Raw genomic sequence first — 22,879 nt, 5'->3', positions numbered from 1 at the left:
GAGTATGCTCTTCACTTGCCACTCTACGTGGATCCTGTGGATCGGAAAGTCCTGAGAGCACCAAGGTAAAGATCAATGGTGTCTGGAGACTAAAAGGCCTGTTCCTTTATGTGACCAAAGATGCAGGCCGACATGAGAAAGCATACCCTTCTATAATCTCCATTTATTCTTACCTTAGACCTTTCATGGTATACCCTTCATGGTATCAGAGCCAGCAACTTCGTTAGCGGATCAATGCCATAATCCGCAGCGGATGTTGAATAAAGAATGATGAAATGTAATATGTACATATTCCTGCTGGCATGCATAATGTTTACAGACATAAATGGCGATTAAAAGCGAAAAAAGGAAGAAAGAATAGTCGATCAAGAAAAGTGTTGAAACACATTGCACTGTAGAAAAGGGTTCTTGCATATGCAAGACATAATTATTAAACCTCAAATGAAGTCCTCGCTTCACATGGATGGCTTCTCCGAAAAGACACCAAAGTCCAATGTCGATGGATCACTTTCACCAGTACTCAGACAACAACCTCAAATGAAAATATAATGTCCATCGTGTCCAACTGGCACTCCAGACCAGTAAATAGGTGAGCAAACCAGAATTCTCATCACAAATAACTTCTCAGAAAGGAGAATTATGCCCAGGTTTCTTCCTGTAAAAACTCAGGCGTTCTCGCTGGATATTGTCCAGCACGATCGAAATGGTTCCCGCAGTTCCTTCTTCAGTCCACTCAATGGATTCCCTTTCCAGGAGCTTCAAGATCTGTATGGATAAGAGCAAGTAAATCAACAACATGATCAACATTCTCTTAAAAATGAAAGAAACGAGGATCATGCAGGTTCTGTGTTGAACTTTATGTTTGAGAAAGTGAAACTTACGTTTCGTCTAAGAGCTCCTTCAGAGGTATCTACACCATTAGATTCGATTACAACTTTGAGGTAAGCTGTCAGAAAATAAATCACGTGTTATTACCCCAATACTATGTATTGTAATTAAACCAAAAGTCACACGATAGGTAAAGTAACTGACAGTAGATGCCAGAAAGCGACAGCAGATGACGCTTCATGAGACCAACTGCCTCCTTGGGATCTTGTTCACACAGGTCAAGCAAAAATTCGTCGTCCGCATCTGCATTTCTGCCACTGATCACAAAGAGAACAACAATGATGAGTAAGTTCTTTCACTCCTTCCCAGAAATTACAAAACGGAAAAGACATTTTCAAAGCATGGAATATGTTTTCCATGAAACATTTTTTTCAATTGCATTGACTCTGTTATAAGCACTGTTGACCTCAAAATCCTCTTGCAAAAGGTAATACCTTGTCTCGTAAATCTTTGCATTGGATTCTTCATCTGCTTCACGAGCTTTTTTCTTGTAGTAGTGTCCCTGGTATAACAAAGAATTATCATATCAGTTTCCCAGAATTTTTTCTTTTTAAACTTCCGGAGTACGGGCGGCAAACCCATTCACACAAACCAATCAGCACATGCCTAAATACCTTAAGTTTTTATAAGATCCAGGTTGCACCTAAAAACCTCTGAAGCAAATATCTTAAAGAAGAATCACTTATTTACTGCCAATAAGATTCTCCGAAGTGCTTGAAGGTCACAATTGAAAATATAGCAAGTTCATTGTATGGATTCTACTGATTGTTAGATCTTTGAGAACATTATCCAATACGAGCTCCCATAGAAAACCACTTATGGTAACAAGTATAAATGCATGCCAATCCCATCAGATTAGTAGCATGATTTAGAAGGCAGTGTCCACTTCCAGCATGATATCATTGGCAGAACAAGGCCAATCAAAAGAGCTCCTATCTAAAGTTGCTGTCTAAAAGGACAAGGATGCTGAAATATTTTTCCATCAATCAATGGAACTCAGATGTCCACTGAATAGGTCGAGGACTCCCTTTGGGGAGTTGGAAAAGTGAGATTCTTCAGATTGGCATTGACTTGTTCAGCATCTTCCACTTTGGTCTCGTCTTTATTCTACAGACCAATAAGAATCCATTTAACGTCCATCAACTTTGTACCTTATTTATGAATTGATAGCAATTGAGTGGCTGATTCTTTGTATATTCGAGTCACGGCTTTAGTCGTTGCTTGAATCCCTGATAGTATCCATGGATTGATGGAATCAAACCTGCCCTACTGAGAATCTCGAACAGGACTATCATTGGCCTTCTAACTTTATGAAGATACAACTGCTAGTATATTCACAGACGTTTATAAGCTTTACCTGTTCCAAAAGTCTTTCAGCCAAAGCCCAATCTCCATTAGCATGAGCTTCAACAGCCTGATATATAGATTGCACATAACTTTATATTTTTTTCAGCACACTTTAAAAAGAATGAAATTGAACACGAAATTTAGAAACAAAATGGTTAGGAAGAAGTCACTCACTGCTCCGTAGTATTCTCTCATAATTCTGCGATGCTCCAATACAGCCTTCCGGAGAACTTCATATGCATCTTCCTCTTCCTCATCTATATTAACAGCTACTTACTTTCTCAAATAAGGAAAAGTAAAGGAAATGGCAAAAAGATGAAAGAAAAATCAATGCACACATCAATGGACAGTATACCATAACCAGCTCCACGTATTCTTTCATGTTGAATTTGAATATTGAATATTCCAGGGTGAACCTTTTATAAGCTTGTAAATCCATCATATCGTAAATACAATTCAGAATGACTGTTATTCATGCTATAACTCTAAAACTTGCACAAGGTTCTTCAGTAAGAAAATTGTATCTTCAGGGTGCATATCTAAGCATTGGAGTCAGAAAGCTTAACAGGTGATCAAGTGCAGAACATGGATCCTTTTGAAAATATATATATAACGTCGTGAAGCAGGCCTATGCAGCTTCCATGGGCAAACTTCAGATATTACGAGCAGATATTCAGAAGGGAAGTATAATTGGATTCTAACAAGAGGATTTAACATGTAATCCACTATAGGCCAATATAAGTTCATCTCCAACTTCTGCATTCAAGGACCTCTACATATTTTAGACCTTTAACAACTAGTAGGTAAAGAATCTCAGACAGTATTTATCTCAAAACGCACAAGAAACTCATGGGATAGGAAAGCGATATGGTTCTGATATTATTTGCAATCAATAGTAACCTGAATTTACAACTTCTAAGGACCACTAGGATAAAAATGTCCACATTTCAGAATAAAGGCTCAAGAGTCAGTTCCTGTTGAGGTTTATCTAAGAAACTCTTGAAGAGTGCAAGCTCCTCTAAATCGTAGTTTCATAGCATCTTCCCATCATACAAGAACGGAGTCTAAAAAGGTAAATTACCACTGTCATTATTTTCCCAGTTTGAGTCTGTCACTTCAGCCTCGTCATCAGGACTTGGATTTTCTGGTGACACCACAAAGCCAAATGCTCTAGATCTCCTCTTAGTATTTCCAAGAAATGACCTCCTACCAGTTGTAAGGCGAGGTTCATCATCATTTATCTTGGAAGCACAAAATAGTGTGGCCAAAATTTCCTTTTCTTGATTCTGCTTCTCAATATGCTGTCTAGTCAGTTCAGCAGAATTAGGCTGGGACAATCTACTTCTTTCTCTGCAACAAAAGAAACCAATGGATGTAACCAGAAGGAAAATATGGTAGTCGCAAGCTGATTTTTTTCCCTGCGAAAATGACTATTGGTTGCACTAACTCAGCTTTTTAGACGACAACAAGAAAATTAAGCACATTTGGGGTTGAATTGAAAGATCTGGGTGAAGGAAAGCTGTTTACAAGAATAAGTACAAGGCAATAAGCATACCCTCCAGCACATTTAGTGTCTTGGAACATTTTTTGTGGCCAAAGCATTTCAGATGGAGGGATTATATCTCTCTGCTGTAAGAGAAGCCCGGGATGAGCCAAACAAATTAAAAAAAAGAGTATATATCACTATGCTGTAAAAAGAAGCCAGAGATGAACAAGAAGAATTAAAAAGAAGTGACAGAATCACACAGATGTTAACATCACATAATTACAAAATTACGTTCAAGGAAAAAGGATAGTATACATAATAACTATCTTCCGAAGAACCAAATATGGACTCTTGTAAACATTCTGACCAGGATAAGCTATCCTATCGGGCGAGAGCAATTTAAGCTGCGGAGTCAAAATTCATAGGTAATACGTTGAATCCAACCACATACAACAAGCTATATCAACTTGCTCTTATGATCATTGACATTGATCCTTAATGTAAACTTGTGACAAACCAAATGAAGAACAAGAATGATGGAGGGCCTTGCATAGCACTATTTGACCAATCTACCCAGAGCCTTCACATGCATTAATGAAGTGTTTTGCGTCAAATTAAGAAAAAGAACCACAAAAGGATTCCCTGTGCTTCTCAATACTTATTTAAATGTTTCAATTATCCCCCTCATGGCCCCAGATAACACCAATAAATCCGTGACAATTAAGGAGCTCTGCTTTATTCTATAAAACTTAAAGGCCCCCATTTGGCAGGCCCCAAATCCACCTATTTTTACTGGTTATTCCTTAAAAAAAACTGGTTATTCCTTCAAACCATATTCACAAAACTTTCAGGGATTTGCAGGTAGTAAATTTCACACTGACCAAATCTCTGGTGCAAAAGGAGACATATCATTCTCCTTGTCTATAAAAGAGTACAATTTTGGTGTTTACGTGCATTAAGCTTGAAATTAAGCGGCAAACATGAGTAACTGTATCTGCTCTATCTTACTTAAGATAAGAGACAATTGACATTTATCCATCAATTCTGTGAGTTAATAAACATGGCCATCATTCTGTTTGAAGTTGAGATGAGAAACTTGATGTGCCTGGTTTTCTGAATAAGTAAATTGGTAAGTATAAATTTGAGATATGAAAACATTATGAATTTTATGTCTGTATTGCACCTTTATCAGTCAGATAGTTCTGGTCCAAGATGACAAATTAAGTTTATAAAATCAATGAGCATTGAGCAGTCCCAGAAAATTTTAAGAAGTACTAGGTACAATAGAAGAACCATGCAAGAGAAACTTTACAATTTGACCAACCTTCTTCAAGGATTCTCCATCCAAGTTGCTCCTTTCCTTTGAAGCTATGGCTGAAAATTCAATTAGTTTCTCATAGCTCTGAGAAAGAAGAAATGCAAGATTATCAGGAGTTAGTGATATCATTAACTTGTCTTATCATTTAGTTGACCATGATAAGTTAAATGTTTACAATTAATAACTTGACTGCACTTGAAATGAATTTATTCAACAGCCAAGTTTAGCCTACTAGGGATTTTACCCCTTGAAAGCTTGTATCAGCTATCAGTCTCGCACCCATTTCTTTAAACAATCATTGTTGAAGACATTTCAAATGTGACAAGTCTGTTCACGTAAGTTACTAATATGACATTCTGTCAAGAGAGATTATCTATGCTATTTTCAATGGCAAGATAAAACATAAAGGGTCTTTCTATGTTAATTTCAGAACTGAATTGAAAATTTTCTGACTTTTGCTACAAAGTGAAGTTGAACTGTTATAGTACAGCATTTATGCCAATTGTTACAACCAACAAAAAAGGCACTTACTGACCTATTTGTTGATAAGTTGGAATTTACAAAAGGGAAAGGATGATCATTTCTTTGTTATTCAATTTACACATTTCAAAGTGCATCCTAATCTGCTCTTTCTTGAAATATATTACAAGAACGGTTTTACAGGATTTATACAGTCCTCATATTCACGTAGTCTCCCTCCACCTAATAGTTTAAACTTTTATTTTAAACTTTGTATCATGGTATCAAAACCAGGTTTTGTGAGGCTCCCCGTTCGTCAATTCCATGCGTTGCCCTAAATCCGGTTTGCACATGAGAGAGGGTGTTAAATTATCTCACGTCACTTGTCTACGGGATTTATATGAGCCTCACATTTATGTAGTCTCTCTCCACCTAATGGCTTAAGCTTTTCGGTTGGATATTCTCATCCATTGCCATGTTATTGATTTGTAGCAAACAAACAAAGAAACCACAATTAATTGTTCTATTTCAACTTATTCACCAAGTATTCCACTCGAGTTAAATAGCTAGAATCCCAATGGAGCAAGATAATTATACTTGGCTTGTATCTAGCTTATGAAGTAACTCATGAATTGTACAATACGACCTCAACATGATCAGGTTTTATTGAACAAGATGAACTCCAGTGGAAATAATATTGAATATTATCATTTCAAAACATGGGCAATCAATCATACATACCTGTTTCACATCGTATCCACAGATCCCTGCATCAAGTTGAAGTATTGTTCATCAGCCATTTCATTGTATTATATGTGAATACATCATGCTGCATTCATCTCATTGCATTGTAAGTGCATATATATGATGCTGCATTCATCTCAAGAATTAAGTGCATAAATCAATGAAATCATTCATACATTATCCTCTCTCTCACCAAACATCTCGTTTTACTTTATGCATGTTCATATGCGTGAGGGTGACTTTCAATAGGCTGGAGATGGAATTGGTACACATGTTCAAGCAGATCTTTCACAATTTAGTTCCTGTTTAGTAGAATCTAGAAAAAGAAACTGTAAACAGAAAATTTAAGTATTCCTTTCTTTCTTTATAGGAAATGAATTTTTCATACTTTTTTTTGTCTTCTCTTCGTCTATGTCTGCATGCTGAAATAAATATCGTCATCAGGCAGAAGTATCGCAAATCCTAGGAAGAGGAGGATATACATATTTTTTAAATCAGACATGTATGACAACCATAGAGGCATATGAATGCTAAAGCTTTTAAAAATTATGATCTCAGAATTTACTGCATGATGACCAATATATAGAAGGATGACAAGCATGACAATCTGTAGATCTTTCCGATGTAAGTCACAGCATGATTGAAAGATTTTGTTCAACAGAATAGCAAGTTGATATATAATCTATCTCCGCAAGATGATATGCAAATTGAACTTATGTGATGCTTGACACTAACAAGATAAATTTTAGCATTCGACTGTCATTGGACATACAAACTAATATTACTTTGTATGAGCAAATGGTGGAACTCCTCTCACCAGCATAACGTTCCTAATGCTGATTTTGGTTCTATACCTAGCACACATTTCCTTTTTTTGAAGAGTCAATCCTAGAACCAGAATGAATTGTTGCTTGAATACAAAGGATGCAGGATAGTATCAAGCACAGAAACTGTGGCCTCAATAATAACATTGTAAATGTACTCTCCAAAATCACCATTGGTGCATTCCGCCCTACAATATAAGAGTGGAAATGGCTTGAATTCATTAGCACAAGTTGCCAGTCAGTATATGGGATTCTTGCACTGATGCTGTTACAGGCTCCTGTTCGAACCTCTGTATTAGCCACAAGGCACTACCAGAAGAGAATAAAAACTGATTTTGTGGTTTCCCATATTGCAATATGATACTTTCCAAATAAAAGTCCATATATTCGTGAATATGCCAACATCCTCCTGAACCTATCATTAATTTCGCAAATACACGTGGTCTTCATCTCATTATGCCATTGTTAGAAGATCTGACACTCTTGTTTGTCAGGAACCTATTCCACTACAACAAAACTAAGACATATTGCTACAAGCGGGGTCACTACATATACAAATTGCCATCACACAATCTGTTTTTTTAAGTCCTATGTAAGATCTAAGTACTCCAATCTTATCCTTTCATCTCTTTTCATGTCTTTTAGGTCTTCTCTTACCCCTCTCAACTAGTAAACTCATCCTATAATTGCACATGTTCATAGGAGGATCATTGTAATCGTTCAAACCACCTTATATGAACTTCTCTCCTCTTAGATTAGGGCCTCAATCGCTTCTTCTCTGAAAAATACAATTCCAATCACATCTTTTCTTGAGAACGCACACATCCAACGAACATTCACGTCTTTGCCAGATGCATTTTTTTGCAAACTTTGGTGTTTGACCACCCAATATTTCATGCCATAAAACATCATCAGCCCTATTCAGTGTTCACAAAAAGCAATGGATGAACCTCACTTCATTCATCCTTATTCTCTTCTCTAGATGAAATCTCTATCAATTTCTTCATCATTTGCAAAATTGGCCTAATATATTGGAAACATTCATTCTTTGGAACTTCTCAGTCTCTAATTCTTGCCGTTTTGTTTCTCGAACCTCTACTTCTACTGGACTTACACTCCAAATGCATTGTCTTTGACCAACAAACATGAGAACCCTTCAATTCCAAGTTCCAACATTTTCCTCTAAAGTTTGAGCTCAGCATTTACTCCTACTGGAGTTTTGTCTAATACTATACCATCCTAAAAAATAATGCAACAAGATATATAATCACAAATATCCTCGATTAACAAGATCATTACTAGAGAAAAAGGATGATGACTTAGTGTAACTCTAGGGCTATATGCAAGTCCTCCATTTCTTCTCCATGTGTCCTTATTGGAGTCATAACTCCCCCATACATATTCTTTATAGCTTGCTTATTGGTAATTACTCGTCCTTCTCTAAATCCAACAAATTATTTTTCTCCGAAGCCTTTCATGTGCTATCTCCATGTAGACCATGCCCAAACCTTTCAACAAATCTCCGCAACTAGCAGATTGCCTCAATATTCCATCCTCTGAGCGCAAACCTTGTTGGCTGTCCGAAATATGTATTCTCGCTTCAACACATGGTAAATTACTCATTCACTCTGAAGTTAGCACAATCTGGATACCAGCTCTATTGTGATATATGGCTACCAAGTGCTTTTACTTCACTAATCAAGCATGTCCTTTGTTCCAGAGATTTTACTGAAGAGGGCTTAGAAGAGTATGAAATAACTATCTCCTCCCTATCTTTCCAAAGTTAAATTGATGGCCGTTTGGTTCCGCCAGTTCTCATCTTTATTCCTTCAAAGCCCCAAAAACTTCATGTTTCCTAATCTGTTGATAGAAGGACAAGGTTTTCACTCTTACTCAACTCCCCCAATAAAGTATTCCTTCCAGAACCTTCGTTGAAGTACTTATACCAATAACTTCTCCTCTATCCTTAACCTCATCCTTCGCAAGTAGGTCCTGTTCAAACTCGTCCTTCTTTATCTGGTTCAGATCTCTAGTCTTTCTTGTAATCTAGTAAATTAATACACATCACTCTCTCCTTTGGTGCCCAACCATTTATAAGGTCATTAAAAGCTGCTAGCTTTGCTTTACTCACATCTTCTTCTTTAATTCTTCACTAATTCGTCAAGAAGCTTATATGGCTAGTTAATCTATCTTCAATATCGAGGTAAAATAAAGAATACAGCAACTTGGTAATTTGATCCATGACCATCTTTCGGTTTAATTATATGTCCATTACCATCAAGGGGCATAAATATGACTAAGGGCTTTTCTCATCCCTCTTTCTTGGTCTCCTATTGCCTAGTAGTCAAATTAACTCCCTTTCTTTAAGAGGCTTATTTTATCCGTAAAACTCATTGCTTTACATGAAGATTACTTCCTTAATGACTGCTATCCTTCAAGCAGATTGATAGATATGAGAAAGTTCTTTACTATTTCTGCTCACATGTGATTAGAAAAGTTCTTTTAATTTTGATATGTATCAAAAATTCTGTTTGCGACTTTGACTTACACATATTGGATTCTCAAAACCATCCTATTTTCTATACCTAGAACCTTTTGCATGTCAAAAAATTCTATTAGTACTCTCCTTCCTCATAATTTAAACTACTATCTCATTTTCATACCAGTGTCCTGCTTTAGGTGTGCCAAAAAAAAATACTAAGGAAGTTCCACCATTGTCAAGAAACTGTTCATATGAGTCATCTCTCTTGCAAGCAACTGAGAAATAAACCGATATATTAGATCATCTCAATGTCACTTTCAGATCTCTATGATTAAGGAAAATGTGTACATCTCCAAACAGAGAATGATGCAATACTGTATTCAAGAATTTTCTCAGCCTCAAATAATACTTATACCCTGATCCTGCAGATTACAATTAAACTATTTATCAAGAAAAGAGGATGTGCAAAAAATCAACGGGATAGCAGTGCTCAAAATGTTTACCAAGTACTTCTCCAATCACATCTCTATCTAGCTGAAATCCATCTTCAAGCTTTTTGAACAGGAAACCCTCGGTTTCCTTTTGCATCTCCATGATGGGATTCGACGGAATATCTGGATAATTATCGGAGATGGACAGCAACTTTGCATCCAATTTCAAAGGTTTGGCAGTCTCAAACGAACAGAGTTTGGCTTTGACATCCTCTTTTCCCCGAAAACTTGGAACACTACCGATCGAAGCAGGACGCCATTTCAGCTTTAAAGATCTGGAATTAGCACTCACTTGAGATGGCTTAGGAGGGAATTTATCTTTTGATGATGAACATGACCCTCCATTCACATCACTACCAGATAAGTGGTCGATGATATCTGCATCTGTAGAGTGGTTTTCTCTCATTTCAACCCTAATGTGACCTAGGAAATCTGGTTCTTTGAGAGAGAAAAAAAAAAACACTGAAGGAACCACGAAAAAAATTTCGATGTTTTCTCGAAAGTGTTTTTAATACAGCCGGCCACTTACATACAAAATGAATGGCAAAACAAAGGGCAATAATGAATGAGTTGCCATATCGTTAGGACATAATGCGGTAAGCAAGAGCAGATAAATATGCACAGATGAAACCCAGATTTCCTGTCATTTTTTTTCTTCCTTGTCGTTTTTGGTCGGATTTTTTCTCGGTAGACGGAAAGAGTCCCAACACTTCATTACACCTTCCTAAAGTAAAATTAACTGATTATTACGACTGGAACCTAATGTGATAAGCAAAAAAAGGTTAATATGCACATTATGCAAGATTACCAGTCATTAAATTTTTGTTCCTTTTTTATTTTGGTTAGGATTTTTTTCCAGTGAGGGGGTGGGCAGTCATACATTTAATTACACATTCTAAAAGAAGATTTTAATGATGAGGTTTGCGTCCTTAAGATTTCATGTCTCTCGTGCACATCACAACTCACAATCAAGTGCACATCATTGTGCAATAAACAATGGTTCTATTAAGCATCAGTGCGGGAAGTGAAAGCAATTTACTTCAATTACAAAGGATGAATATGCCTGTGCAAATTACTCACTTATGCAATCATGTTCCATATTTAGGCATCAGGACAAATACAACCAGAAAAGAAAATAACAAGCTGAGCCACTCCAAATATGATGAGAAACGCAGTGCATGATTCACTTATTGCTGTCTAGCGAGCCCTGTGTATAGAGGCAATAGCAGACCATATGGCAATTCCAGAATCAATAGAATCAAGACAACTCCATTCAAAAACCCAGCAGGACTAAACCTCTGCTGTAGGAGAACCACCCATATCGAGCAATTAATTAGCAATAAATTGTGGAAAGGGCTAGACTAAGGAGAGCAAAATGGCACAAAAACAAGACAAACCATTTGAGAGAAGTCGAAGGCACTTAAATTAAGTTCACACTGTGATGGCTGAGCGCCGCATAACGCATTCTTGGATCTGGTGATTTCCACGTAACCTTGAAATAAGAGGATTTTTTAAAACAGATGGCAACACGCGTGAAATCCTATTTTGATTAAAACCATCAATCAACTGACAATATTTTCGTTTTTGATAAATGAGCTTATTTACAATTTCAGTTCATGGCATCAAAACTATTTCACTAGCTAAGAAAATGAGCTATTTCACAATGCACGCATTATAGAACAAACATACAGCAATTAGCACAAAAGGCCAATATCTTCGCATCACTCTAGAGAATATATCGGTCCTTCCTGCAGTTATAGAAAGTTATTGGAAAAAATTGTACAAAGCAAGCAAACTTACCATGTAAAAAACAAAGAAATTTACGAAAAAAGAAATCAGGAAATTCCTAGACAAAAGAAACTGTCACTCAGTGATGCATACTAAAGGCTGAAGATATCAGAATCTAATGCAGCTAATGTACCGGTGCAATCGATTTATTGACCCGGGCGGCCTCGACTCCATACTTCACCGCTCGCCGTCTTGCTCTCTCTCTCTCAAAAGAAACAGAATTTAACCAACGCCCTCACACGCTCTTTCTATCTACTTCACGCTATGGCATAACATTTTCCTCCTTTAATCGGCCGCCACTCACTTTCACATGGCGACGGAACGAGAAAGGTCCTACCTTTGACTCCCCCTATGTTCCGAATTCTTCGCCCCCGACTCGTGCCGGGCTCACACGATTCGGGCTTTCATCATTTACTCAAAGGCGAGGGGAGGGAATACTAAAGATACATACAATCTCTGTCCCACCATCCAAAGCGATCCCGTTAAGGTACCCAAATACATCCCGCGCCTCTCTCCGACTTAGGACAAGCAACCCGAAGTCCCACTTCTGACTACTCGAATCAGTTCAGTGGACTCTGTTTCGCGCAGATGCAATGTGTCTGTGCGCCTCTGTGTGTGTGTGTGTGTGAGAGAGAGAGAGAGAGGGAGAGATTACCGGCGATGGGATGATGCTCTGCAGAAGCGTCATCAAGCGCTCTCCCTGCGAACGCGTCTCTACATTGTGGCTATGAAACGAGACGACAACGAAGGCGGAGGCCAATGCCGCGAGGTTTCTGCAACAACAGGCGCTCGCTGCATTCTTCGCAGAGAGAGAGAGAGACAGAGAGAGAGACGGCGACCTCCGTGACTCGGCACCGGACTCAGTACCGCCGCGCCCTCCATGACTCAGCACCGGACTCGGAACCACCGGCCCCTCCATGAATCGGCGCCGGACTCAGAACCGCCGCGCCCTCCATGACACAGCGCCGGACTCAGCACCGCCGCGCCCTCCATGACTCGGCGCCGGACTCAGCGCCGCCGCGCCCTCCATGCTCGGCGCCGGACTCAGCACCGCCGCGTCCTCCACGACTCGGCGCCGGACGTGCCGGTGCACCACGGCGTCCTCCGCGACCTCGGCGCCGGGCTCGGCACCGGCACGTCGGAGCGCCATATCTCTCTCTCTCTCTCTCTCTCTCTCTCTCTCTCTCTCATGTTCTTGCAAAATGCCTCGTTACCCACAAACTGAAAACCTTTGTTTTCCCATGAAATCAAATTTTTTTTTAAAAAAATTTATTTGTTTCCTTTTATGTTACTTACGTAGATGTGTAAGTATAGATATTAATTAAATTCTATTAGGATTTGTAATAATTCTTGGAGTTTTTGTGTTGCCTTTACTCAGTTAAAATTGTAAAAAATTTGTAATATAAACATTTTTCGACGACAATCACCCGGTCATATCTAGCTTCTAATCATCGAAAGATCTCGCATTTTTATCGAATTTCTTCAACTCCTACGTTTTGAGACTCCCACAGGTTTTCAATTGAAGATTTGTAACGTATGAGTTTCAAAAAAATAATTGCGCGGTTTGCAAATTCGAGGGCTCTATGTGATATCTGCAATAAGATCATGGTTTATTACAAAATACTATGGCGAGTTATGGACCCGGCAAAAATCTGACTACTTTAATAACATGGATTTGGAATATTATACCACAAATCATTACAAGTTTGAAGAGCAATAAAAAGTTAATGGAACGGGTTTGAGAAGACGTCAGCCTAATCGTCCCGCTTCGATCCCTAAATTATAATAAAGCAGCACTCTAGTCATATCTTTCTTTATATAAAGGGATGATTTATTAGCTATATTTTTTGTGTCCACTCTTGAAATTAAAGAAATCGAAGGCTAAAGTTGTGATTAAGGGTACTTTTGTTTCAAGAAATCGAAGGCTAAAGTTGAAAAATATTTTCTTAAAAATGATCGATTGTATCTCTTACAAATATGAATATACAAAAAAAATTTGCATCGTACATGTAAATATTTAGACATAAAATGTCATTTATAAATAAAAAAATTAATTGACTAATTATTTCAAGCGATACAAATGATATTTTATTTAAAAAATTTTCCTAATTGTTCACTTTCCGGAAAACAAACAAAGCCTAGGTTACCGAAGAAACCAACTGAACAATTGCATTTGTATCTCTCGTTGAGTCTAAAATCGAATGAATGAATCGCAGTCTAACACTTCACTCAGTAAGTCATTCTGTGTAGACTGATCTCTGCAAACTAGCCTTTAGATTGGCCATCGCGTCGACATACTAGCAATGCTAATCTAGCAACAATCTTCAAGTGCAAGTACTTTGTTCACGAAGATCAAACGTTTGAGAAACATGTAATGAATCCTAATGCACTAGGAAAACAATCAACAAACGCAATGATCTGTATTAGTCGCATGTAGCTGCAATACACGCTACGCAAGCTATGCTCACACAAGCATCATGATTGATACCCGAAACTGAAAATGCATGAGTCGAAGAGATCAAACTCCGCCGTCTTCCCAAATCATCCGAATCGCATTTCATGCCAGCCGACTCGGACCCGTAACGAGCCTTTCTGAAATCTGCTGTTTAAAATGCTTTGTCGAGCGATTCGAATCCTTGCAAGGTCCTGAAAGTGCAGCTTCAGAAATGGCATCGACCAGATGGGCTTGCATTACTGCAATCTCGCTCCTGCTGAGCCTAGGAATGAGCGCTGCTCAAAGATCACTGCTTATGAGGGGTGCCATGGGACAAGAGGCCGGCAAGCTAACGGATTTCGACTTACATGGAGGAATCGCGGGAACCTTGGCATCATCGAGCAAGGGCGGTGCCACGGCCAGCTCTGACATGGGCAGTTTTGGCCAGGACATGCCTGGCAAGCCCAGGCCCAACCACCGCGATCTGAGCATGGTTGACGGATGGGATATGGATCCAGACGCCGACGACGGTGGCGATCGGCCCCCTAATGCGCACGATAATCCTGTAGTGCACAATGAACCTGCACCCATTCCGAGGTTTCCTGATGACCAGTACGGCCCGCCATTAAGCCAGTGGCAGGGTGAGTTCATGTATTGCTCTCCAATGTCCTGTCAAGGGAGGAAAGAAGACTATGGTGCCGGCGATTGCCCGGGATTTAGTATGTTGATTGAGTACACGACGCCACCACCTTTGGGTCAACCAGGAGTCAGCAGAAAGCCGGTATACTCACCAAACGGAGCTAACCCTGATGGCCATGCGGTCCCTTTCGCCGAACCTGCTGCTTTCCCTCCAGAATCTTATGCCACCGAAACGTCGGATATTCCTGGTGGAACTTGGGAAGAACCGACGATGCCTGGTCACTAAGTAATCGATGAATGCAATAAGGTCCATTGTAAGGTATACGGCGTTATTCCCGAGGAATTTCGCCACAATAAAGACATAAAGAAATGTATCTCCAGGAACTCTGCTTTCAACTATGGGATTTTATCCAAAACTCTAAATGATAATGCATGTGATTATATTTTATAGGCCAAATTCGACGATCTCACCGTAAGCAGCTCGGCTTTCCCACGTACTTGCATGGTGGTTTTGTTCGCCGTGTACTGGTCCTGCTCGAGCCGGACATTTTCACCATGTTTTGCCCCTTCAAATTTCACTCAGTTCCTACAAAAGCAGTGAACACTCGCTAGCTCTCACTGCACGCTACCTCTCGACCATCCTGTCGTGCCATCTGCGGATTTACAAGTCCATAACTTGAACATGCCGGAATCCCATGAATGCATTCGAATAATGCTGATGATGTATTCAATAATCTTAAGCACAAACTGAAAAATCTGCAGCCTTCCTCAAGTATGCGGAAGAGGAAAGAATTCACAAGCCCCTTGAACTGTGCAGCCTCAAGTCTACAGATATACAGGATGCGAGCAACCCAAAAAACCAAAAAGAAACAAAAAAATCTCTAGTCTTCTCGACATATCTCTGGGGACAAAAGAAGGTCCTTCTTGCTTGACATGTTAACTGCCATAAAAAGGAAGGGCCATATGGTTGGGACAGCTTTGCAATTTGCGCTTGATCTCAAATGCACAGATAATCTGATCCCAATTATCGAACTAGAAACATAATATGAGTACATATACATATACATATACCCTCTTGGTGCATGCTGTTAAAAAATCGCTCTTCGATTGGAAAAAGAAATATCCAGGCATTAAATTACAGCAAAATTGTTCATGGAAGGCCAGAAAATCTGATCATGGATCAAATAGCGACTCAAATCACTGAAAAACCAAAGTATGAGAGAGGGTAAACCAACCAAGAAATCTTCAGTTAATATATGCAACTGTACATCCATAATTCAGTGGACTTTCCTGTTCATACTTGGCAACTCGTGGATGATTCTTCAATATCTCAAGGACACGTTCCTTAACAGCTCCAGTGCCCATACCGTGAATGATGAAGATGACAGAGTACGAGCCTCTAGAAGAAATGGCCATGTCAAGTTCAATAGCAGCTTCCTCGACTCGCATGCCTCGAAGATCCACAGTGTTCTTTGATGTCTGCAATAATGGTCCATACAAAGGGCCTTCATCTTTGTTTCCCTCAACTTGATTCTGGAGCTCTTCGTTGTTAATCTGTGATAGAGAAGGAAACAAGACCATCAAGTTAGCATCCAACTATGTGCGCTGAGAAGGCACCAAATACGCATGAAATACTTGGGAGGACCAACTTTCCTATTTTTAACAATAATCCATGAGGAAGAAAGGATGCATACAAGAAAATTTCAAATCATATTTATAAAATTCTGAGAATCAAACAAAGAAATAACTAAAATATGTCCATCCTTCAAATACACAAATAAGATCTAATGCAGTATACACGTGCTTGGAAAACTAACAACAACTTGCATTCACGCCATCGATGGTCCACAAGGAGAGAACAATTGAAATACACCACACATCCTCACAGTAAAAAATCATAGAAAAATTGTCAATGAGTTTCAATTTAGAAGAGTACTTCACAACTGACAAGGAATTGGTGGCATCACAAGTCATCTTAGAAGGCAAAGCGAGAAGAGGAAAAAGACGGATGCTACAATGAACATTCAATCATTAAAACGGCTAAAGCCTGCAATTTTGGAAACTGTAGACAGAAGTTTGGACCAGACTTGTCATAATACAGGTTAGTTGGAACTTGGAATAACTCCCATCATAACAGACAGCAAGTCCAAGAAGAGCCCATATAAGTTCGAAAGTTTGGACTTCATTTCGGAGGTCAATTATGTACTGGTAAATCCATTCAATTTCACTTTCCTGGGGCTCACTGATATAGGCATCTTACTTGCCAACTACTAATAATGCATTCACCATATAACAAACAAGGATAGAGAAATTGGATAAGCATAAAAAGGCAAGATGATATTTTTCAGGTAGTGGTCACACACCTTCCTCCTTAACTGTGGTATTGAAATGGAAGCTCGATTCCTTCTACTACTGGCAACAGCTCTAATATCATTCTTGTTTACCCGGACTCTTACTTTACCAAATTGGACAAGGACAGTGTCATCATCCCCAGTTTCTTCAACAACAGTAGCCAACTTATTCCCCAATCCCTTGACACGGACCTGCTCCCCATACTGTGGCACATATGAAGCATCATCCGATCTATCAGGAAAATCTAGCTCGCCAGGTTGATGAGCTTCTAAGACAGATGCAATCGAGGATTCACATTTCCTGACAAGTGAATTAAGCTGATCAGGTCTGGCATCTTCAAGTTTATTTTCAAACTCTTTAACCACAGCTTGTATTTGCATTTCTGTTGCCTTACGTGCTTCTTGGGCACGATGCGTTTCCTTCGCCATAATAGCGTTCTGACGATTATCAATGTCTTCTGCCTCATGCAGGATCTTCATTTAACCATATAGAGCAAATGAGAAAAGGAAAGAACAGATAGCAGATTTGGTGTATCAGTGAATTACAATTCAAATAAAACAAGACAATACAAAGCACTCTATTCTCATAGAGAAACCTATTTTGCCATAAAAAGACAGACATTGAGATGCCAACTTCCCTTCTGAACTGGCAGTGAATGACAGAATTTTCAAGTTTCTCCACAATTTATAAACAAGCAAACTTGCAGATATGCTTTTAATAATCAATCTTTCACTTCCTGTCATGGGTTTGAAGGGGCTATCAGATATTTCAACTTATAAAGCGTTCCCAATTCCTAACAAATGAAGACTTCCACTGACTATAATTTCAAAGAGTGAATGCAATGCACTCGATCTGATCCAAACACTCACCACATAAGACAATAGCCTACTTAGAGCTAATAATTAATATGTTAAGTTCATGAATATAATATGCTAAGTTTAAGAAGCATAAAAGAGTGCTTGACAGTTAAATGCAATTAACCACCGCCAATTAAGAAAACACGCTCACATATTGCAGGGCATGTCTCAAACTTGATCAAATTCACAAAAGATGTTCAGTAATCGAAACTACAAAAAGTAGGGGAAAAAATTAGATAACCCCGATTTTGAATCTATTCACTTGACTTGCAATAAATCTGTTGGGAACTCTATAGTCAAGAAAAACACAATAGTATTAAGCGATTATGAGATTCAACCTTGACCCTAGCCAATCATGCAACTGATGCAGTTACACTATTCATAGTACAAGATAAGTAATTGAAGACAAACACCATGAGAAAAAAAGTGAACCATGGAATTGGATCAATGCTAGCAACAGCAAACTGACATGATTCACTGATTTCAACAAAACTAGTTTGAACAACATTGAATTACGGTAGCACGTTCAAAATACTACCTCCTGATAAAGATTCATGACCTCAACATGAAGAGATGCAGCCTTCTCAGCTTGAGCTTTCAAACGGTCTCTTTCTTCCAGCAAAGATTGATATAGCAAACCTTTCCGCTCTTGCTGCTTTTCTGGTCTTAACCTCTCCACCCATTGTTTTGCTCTTTCAATTATCTCCCCATTGAATCCAATTGATTTTGCAATATTTAACGCATTTGAATCACCAACACTCCCCCAGAGAATCCGATAAGTAGGTTGCAAGGTTTCCAATGAGAATTCCATAGCTGCATTCTCAAACTGCGTGTCCTTCTCTTTCAGAAGGGTTAAATCCGCATAATGAGTAGTAACAACAGCTAGATGAATACGATTCTTGAGATACTGCAAGATGCTGGCAGAAAGTGCCACACCTTCGGAGGGGTCAGTTCCGCTACCAATCTCATCAATGAGGACAAGTGATTCTGCTGAGGCAGCATCTAAAATTTTGCATATCCGAGATATGTGCCCGCTAAAGGTCGAAAGATTTTGTTCCAAGGACTTCAAGGAAAAACTGGAGTAAGAACAAAAAATTAACAAAACTGAAACCATCCAAAATGTTAATCAGCCATAAACAACAGAAAGACTACCTGATGGTCTCCAATATCTGCAAGGATAAGATCGAACCATGGAATTCTTGGAGAATCCTTAGCAGGCAAATACATGCCAGCCTTAGACATCAGAGATGCTAGGCCCAAAGTTTTCATGGAAGCAGTTTTTCCTCCAGTATTAGGCCCAGAAATCACAACTACTTTGGTTCCACGCTCGATTTTGATGTCTACAGGCACAGGAAAATCAGAACTGACTCCTGAGTGATACCTAGAGGTTAGCCCCCCCGTAATGTTATTTAGATTAGCAAAGTGCATGGAATTGGCTGCAGCAACATCACCGGGATGCCCAAGTGATGACTCAAGAAGCAAGGGATGTCGAATGCTTTCAATATCAACTAGTCGACTGTGATCAGATTCAGCATCACATGAGCCATCAGAATGATCTGAACTTAAAGTTGGACAGACTCCATTCATCCACCGGGCGTAAGAAGCTCTAGCAAATGCAAGATCTATTTCAAGAACCCTGTCCAATATGTGCTTTATCTGTATCCCTGCATCTGCTATTTCAGAAGTAAGCAGGCTTAAAATTGCTATCTCTTCATCCCTTTCAGCATTTGACAGCCTCACTTCCATGTTGTTCAACTCAACTGCCTCTTTAGGTTCCATAAAGTATGTGGCACCAGAACTGCTAACACTAAGAACGACTCCTTCTGAAAGTAAATATCTATGTGAGGCCCTAATACCAACACACATCCTGGAACGGCGTTTGGTAATTAGAGGCTTGTCAATGCCCCCAGCACGAAAAACACGAGCTGACACTTCTTTCAACAATGAATCCAATTCTTCCTTGTTGCTCTTTCTTTCAGATCTGATGATCTCTAGATCTTCACTAGCTCTATCAAGGATTATTGAGAGATTGCAATCTATACAATATTCTATCTTTCGTTCTAGGTCCATGCAGAAATCGCAGTCATAAAGAATTTCAAGAAGCGGAGAGTACCTGTTGAATCCCACGACAAAGATAGAGTCAAGCCATTCGAATCTCACGAGAAAGATAAAGTCAAGAGATTCTCCCTCTTTTCTAAATGAATAAGGGAGATGCAGTTCTCCTTTCACCACAACAACTCCAATGTAATAATTTCGACGTTAATTTCATTTTAGAAATATGCAAATCAATTAACTACCTCAATTGTCAATACATTCAAGAGACCATCAAGCTTCCAGCAACCATAGCAATATGAGAAAAGAAGATCATGATATGTCTTATGCTTCTCCCCATGTTCAAGCAAAACATCAAGACCTCTTCGCCAGTACCAAACAAAAGTTTTTTATACAAGTCACAATAAGAACCACCCACCAAATGATGAAGTACTTAGTCTACTATTATGTACGACTTATTACTTTAAATCATTGAAAAGAGGTACAAGTGAATGACTGACACCATCAAAATCTCATAACAACGCAAGGAATAGTAGATCTTGGTGTTTTACATGCAGCACACATAATCACTAGTTAATCATAAGAAAACTACGTTCATTTTCTGTTTCTGTCTTCCAAATGAAATAATGGGGCCACGATTCTGCTACAATTTGTTTTAGCAATGCTTAACACCTATAACTCCCATATCCATTTAAACATTCCATCAATCAATTCAAACCAAAAAAATTATATATGAAACCTTGAAAAAAGAAATCATCAATTGATCCAACTGCTCTATATATCAGGTTAGGGAACAGTACATCCAAAAAAGAAGGCAATGAGCAAATGACACTGTGATTTTGCCCATAGCTTCCGATGTGTGAAATGCTTGCTATCTACAGTCTACAGCATTTAGAAGCAAAAGAAATCAAGAAAAATTTGCTGAGGACAAAAGTTCCAAACATATTTTATGTACCTTCTAACAGATCATGACGAGAATAGCAGTGACAGAGGGAAGGAGGACAAAAGGGACACATGCTCTACCCCCACCCCCACCCCCACCACACACACAACGACAAATCTCAACAAAAACCCCCAGTTCCCGAAACACCCATGTGTGGCATATCATATCATCTGGTTATTGTCCTTGTTAGTTTGTGGCATCATTAGAGATAATTCTAGTTTTAACAAATGTAATCACTAATTTCTTTAAAGGCCAACTTGCCAACGAGAATCAAATTATGTCCAACCCAGTGTGCTACTTCCCTTATAAAAAGTGTCTTGTTAATTAGTCGGCTAAGTGCACTAATGGTAAGAATGCATATGGAACCCCTTCTGAAAATTCAAAATGAAAAGATTCTGAGAAAGCTACTTAATTCAAATAGAACCATATTAAGTGGCATTAATAAGTGTGCTAAGGGCTATTCACGTTGTTTTCATTATAGTCAAATTTGCATTATCCTTAGTAGTTGTTCTCGCAGTCATATTGTACATTTACATTTCGAGAAAGCTACTTAATTCAAGCAGAACCATTTACACTTCCAAAGCATAATCAGCATTGATAAGTGCGCTATGGGCACTATATATTCATGTTATTTTCATTATGGACAAATTTGTGTTATCCACAGTAGCTGTTCTTGCAGTCACAATGCAATTTCAGAGTCTACTCGCAATTGGCATTTTCCTTAATAGCATTTCTTAAGCATCAATGGGAACCGATTATCGTTGAATGTATCAAACTCCTCACGTTGCCCGACTAATCATTCCCAAATCCACACAGCACAAGAAATACCTTTTTGCAATCAAATCCTTTTATCCACAATTAAAGCATCATCAAACTCTATGCTCCCTCATACATATAAAACCACATCACAAATGCATAATCTCACTGAAAAGGAGTGTAATTATCTATGAATTCTAGGCCGCAATCAAGCCAAGTCCAGTCAACATAGCATAACACCTGAACTCAACTAGACTCGAAAGCTCAAGGCCGCAGCTTGATATTTATCTATAGCCCAATTTTCCAAGCTCGATATTGACCAAGTAAAGTGCTCAACAAGCTCGAGCTCAACCAGACTCAGATTTATTCACAATTAAGCATAAGTTAGGCTCGAGATTGTGTTCCCAAAGTACACTAAGACTATAACAATACTATTCTAATTATATTGTTATCTTTGTATTGCCGGAACAGCTATGCAATCTATAAGAAGCTAATCACCTCCCAAAAGAATCTCGGCCGCCAGCAGCCGCCGTGGCCTCAAGCTCCTCCACCACCTTCCTCGCGGCGCTCAGCATCCTCCGCACCGCGCACATCTCCCGGATCGTGAGCAACTCCCCCTTTCCCGCCGACTCCACGACCGCCGACACGTCCTCAATCCCGGACAAGTCCCACCGGCGAGACTCCGCCGCCAGGGCCGCCGCCGCTGTCTGGTCCAGGAGCTTCCGGCTCTCCGCCGGGGTCCTTCCGATCGGGACGTCGGCGTCCCGCGAGGCGCCGAGCCCCATGGGGGTCGAGACGAAGGAGGCGAGCTGCCTGCAGACGGCGCTCCATTCCAGGGTCTTCAGCGCCTCGGATTGGAGGGCCTGAGCGAGAGGGTGGCGGTGAGGGTGCGGAGCGGAGGAGGAAGCGGCGGCGGCGCCGAGAGGAGCGGCGGGTCGCCTCGGGGAGGAGCACGGCGGGAAGAGGAGGTTCGGCGGCCTTCTGACGGAGCAGAGGAAGCAGGCGGTGGTGAGTTCCAT

The 22,879-nt window shown here is 39.5% G+C and overlaps 2 protein-coding genes across 6 annotated transcripts; both read right to left on the bottom strand.

The window, feature by feature from the left end:
• Positions 1-365: 365 nt before the first annotated feature.
• On the bottom strand, positions 366-12,658 carry LOC115686639 (putative nuclear RNA export factor SDE5). Of its 5 annotated transcripts, none has more exons than XM_030612002.2 (12): positions 12,483-12,658; positions 10,052-10,304; positions 6,240-6,265; positions 5,046-5,123; positions 3,791-3,864; positions 3,317-3,585; positions 2,410-2,492; positions 2,246-2,302; positions 1,323-1,390; positions 1,033-1,145; positions 882-946; positions 366-765 (listed from the first exon to the last, which is right to left on the bottom strand). In XM_030612002.2, the coding sequence occupies exons 1-12, from the start codon at positions 12,513-12,515 to the stop codon at positions 625-627; spliced, it is 1,260 nt and encodes a 419-aa protein (XP_030467862.2). In that variant the 5' UTR covers positions 12,516-12,658; the 3' UTR covers positions 366-624. The 5 variants fall into 5 exon arrangements, with proteins under 5 accessions (XP_030467862.2, XP_056175717.1, XP_056175718.1 ...); XM_056319742.1 differs by having other exon boundaries at positions 10,052-10,314; positions 12,483-12,655; XM_056319743.1 differs by having other exon boundaries at positions 10,052-10,275; positions 12,483-12,655.
• Positions 12,659-15,891: 3,233 nt separating this feature from the next.
• Positions 15,892-22,879, bottom strand: LOC115686638 (uncharacterized). The gene is made up of 5 exons (XM_030612001.2): positions 22,359-22,879; positions 19,262-20,222; positions 18,648-19,172; positions 17,264-17,725; positions 15,892-16,454 (listed from the first exon to the last, which is right to left on the bottom strand). Exons 1-5 carry the CDS (start codon positions 22,877-22,879, stop codon positions 16,146-16,148), a joined length of 2,778 nt encoding a protein of 925 aa, XP_030467861.2. The 3' UTR covers positions 15,892-16,145.

This window comes from Syzygium oleosum, unplaced genomic scaffold, assembly GCF_021117445.2.
Source record: "Syzygium oleosum isolate NSW1041296 unplaced genomic scaffold, Sole_v2.1 Sole_v2.18, whole genome shotgun sequence".
Taxonomy (NCBI): domain Eukaryota; kingdom Viridiplantae; phylum Streptophyta; class Magnoliopsida; order Myrtales; family Myrtaceae; genus Syzygium; species Syzygium oleosum.
Note: the sequence above shows the minus strand (reverse complement) of the source record. Positions and strands in the feature narration are given on the sequence as shown.

Coding starts and splice junctions, on each gene's coding strand:
- LOC115686639 (XM_056319741.1), bottom strand. CDS start 10,445: ATGAGAGAAAACCACTCTACAGATGCAGATATCATCGACCACTTATCT. Junction 2,493..3,316: donor CTGGGAAAATAATGACAGTG/GTAATTTACCTT, acceptor CTGTTAATATAG/ATGAGGAAGAGGAAGATGCA. Junction 1,146..1,322: donor GCAAAGATTTACGAGACAAG/GTATTACCTTTT, acceptor CTTTGTGATCAG/TGGCAGAAATGCAGATGCGG.
- LOC115686638 (XM_030612001.2), bottom strand. CDS start 22,879: ATGGAACTCACCACCGCCTGCTTCCTCTGCTCCGTCAGAAGGCCGCCG. Junction 17,726..18,647: donor TCATGAATCTTTATCAGGAG/GTAGTATTTTGA, acceptor GGTTAAATGAAG/ATCCTGCATGAGGCAGAAGA. Junction 16,455..17,263: donor TACCACAGTTAAGGAGGAAG/GTGTGTGACCAC, acceptor TCTCTATCACAG/ATTAACAACGAAGAGCTCCA.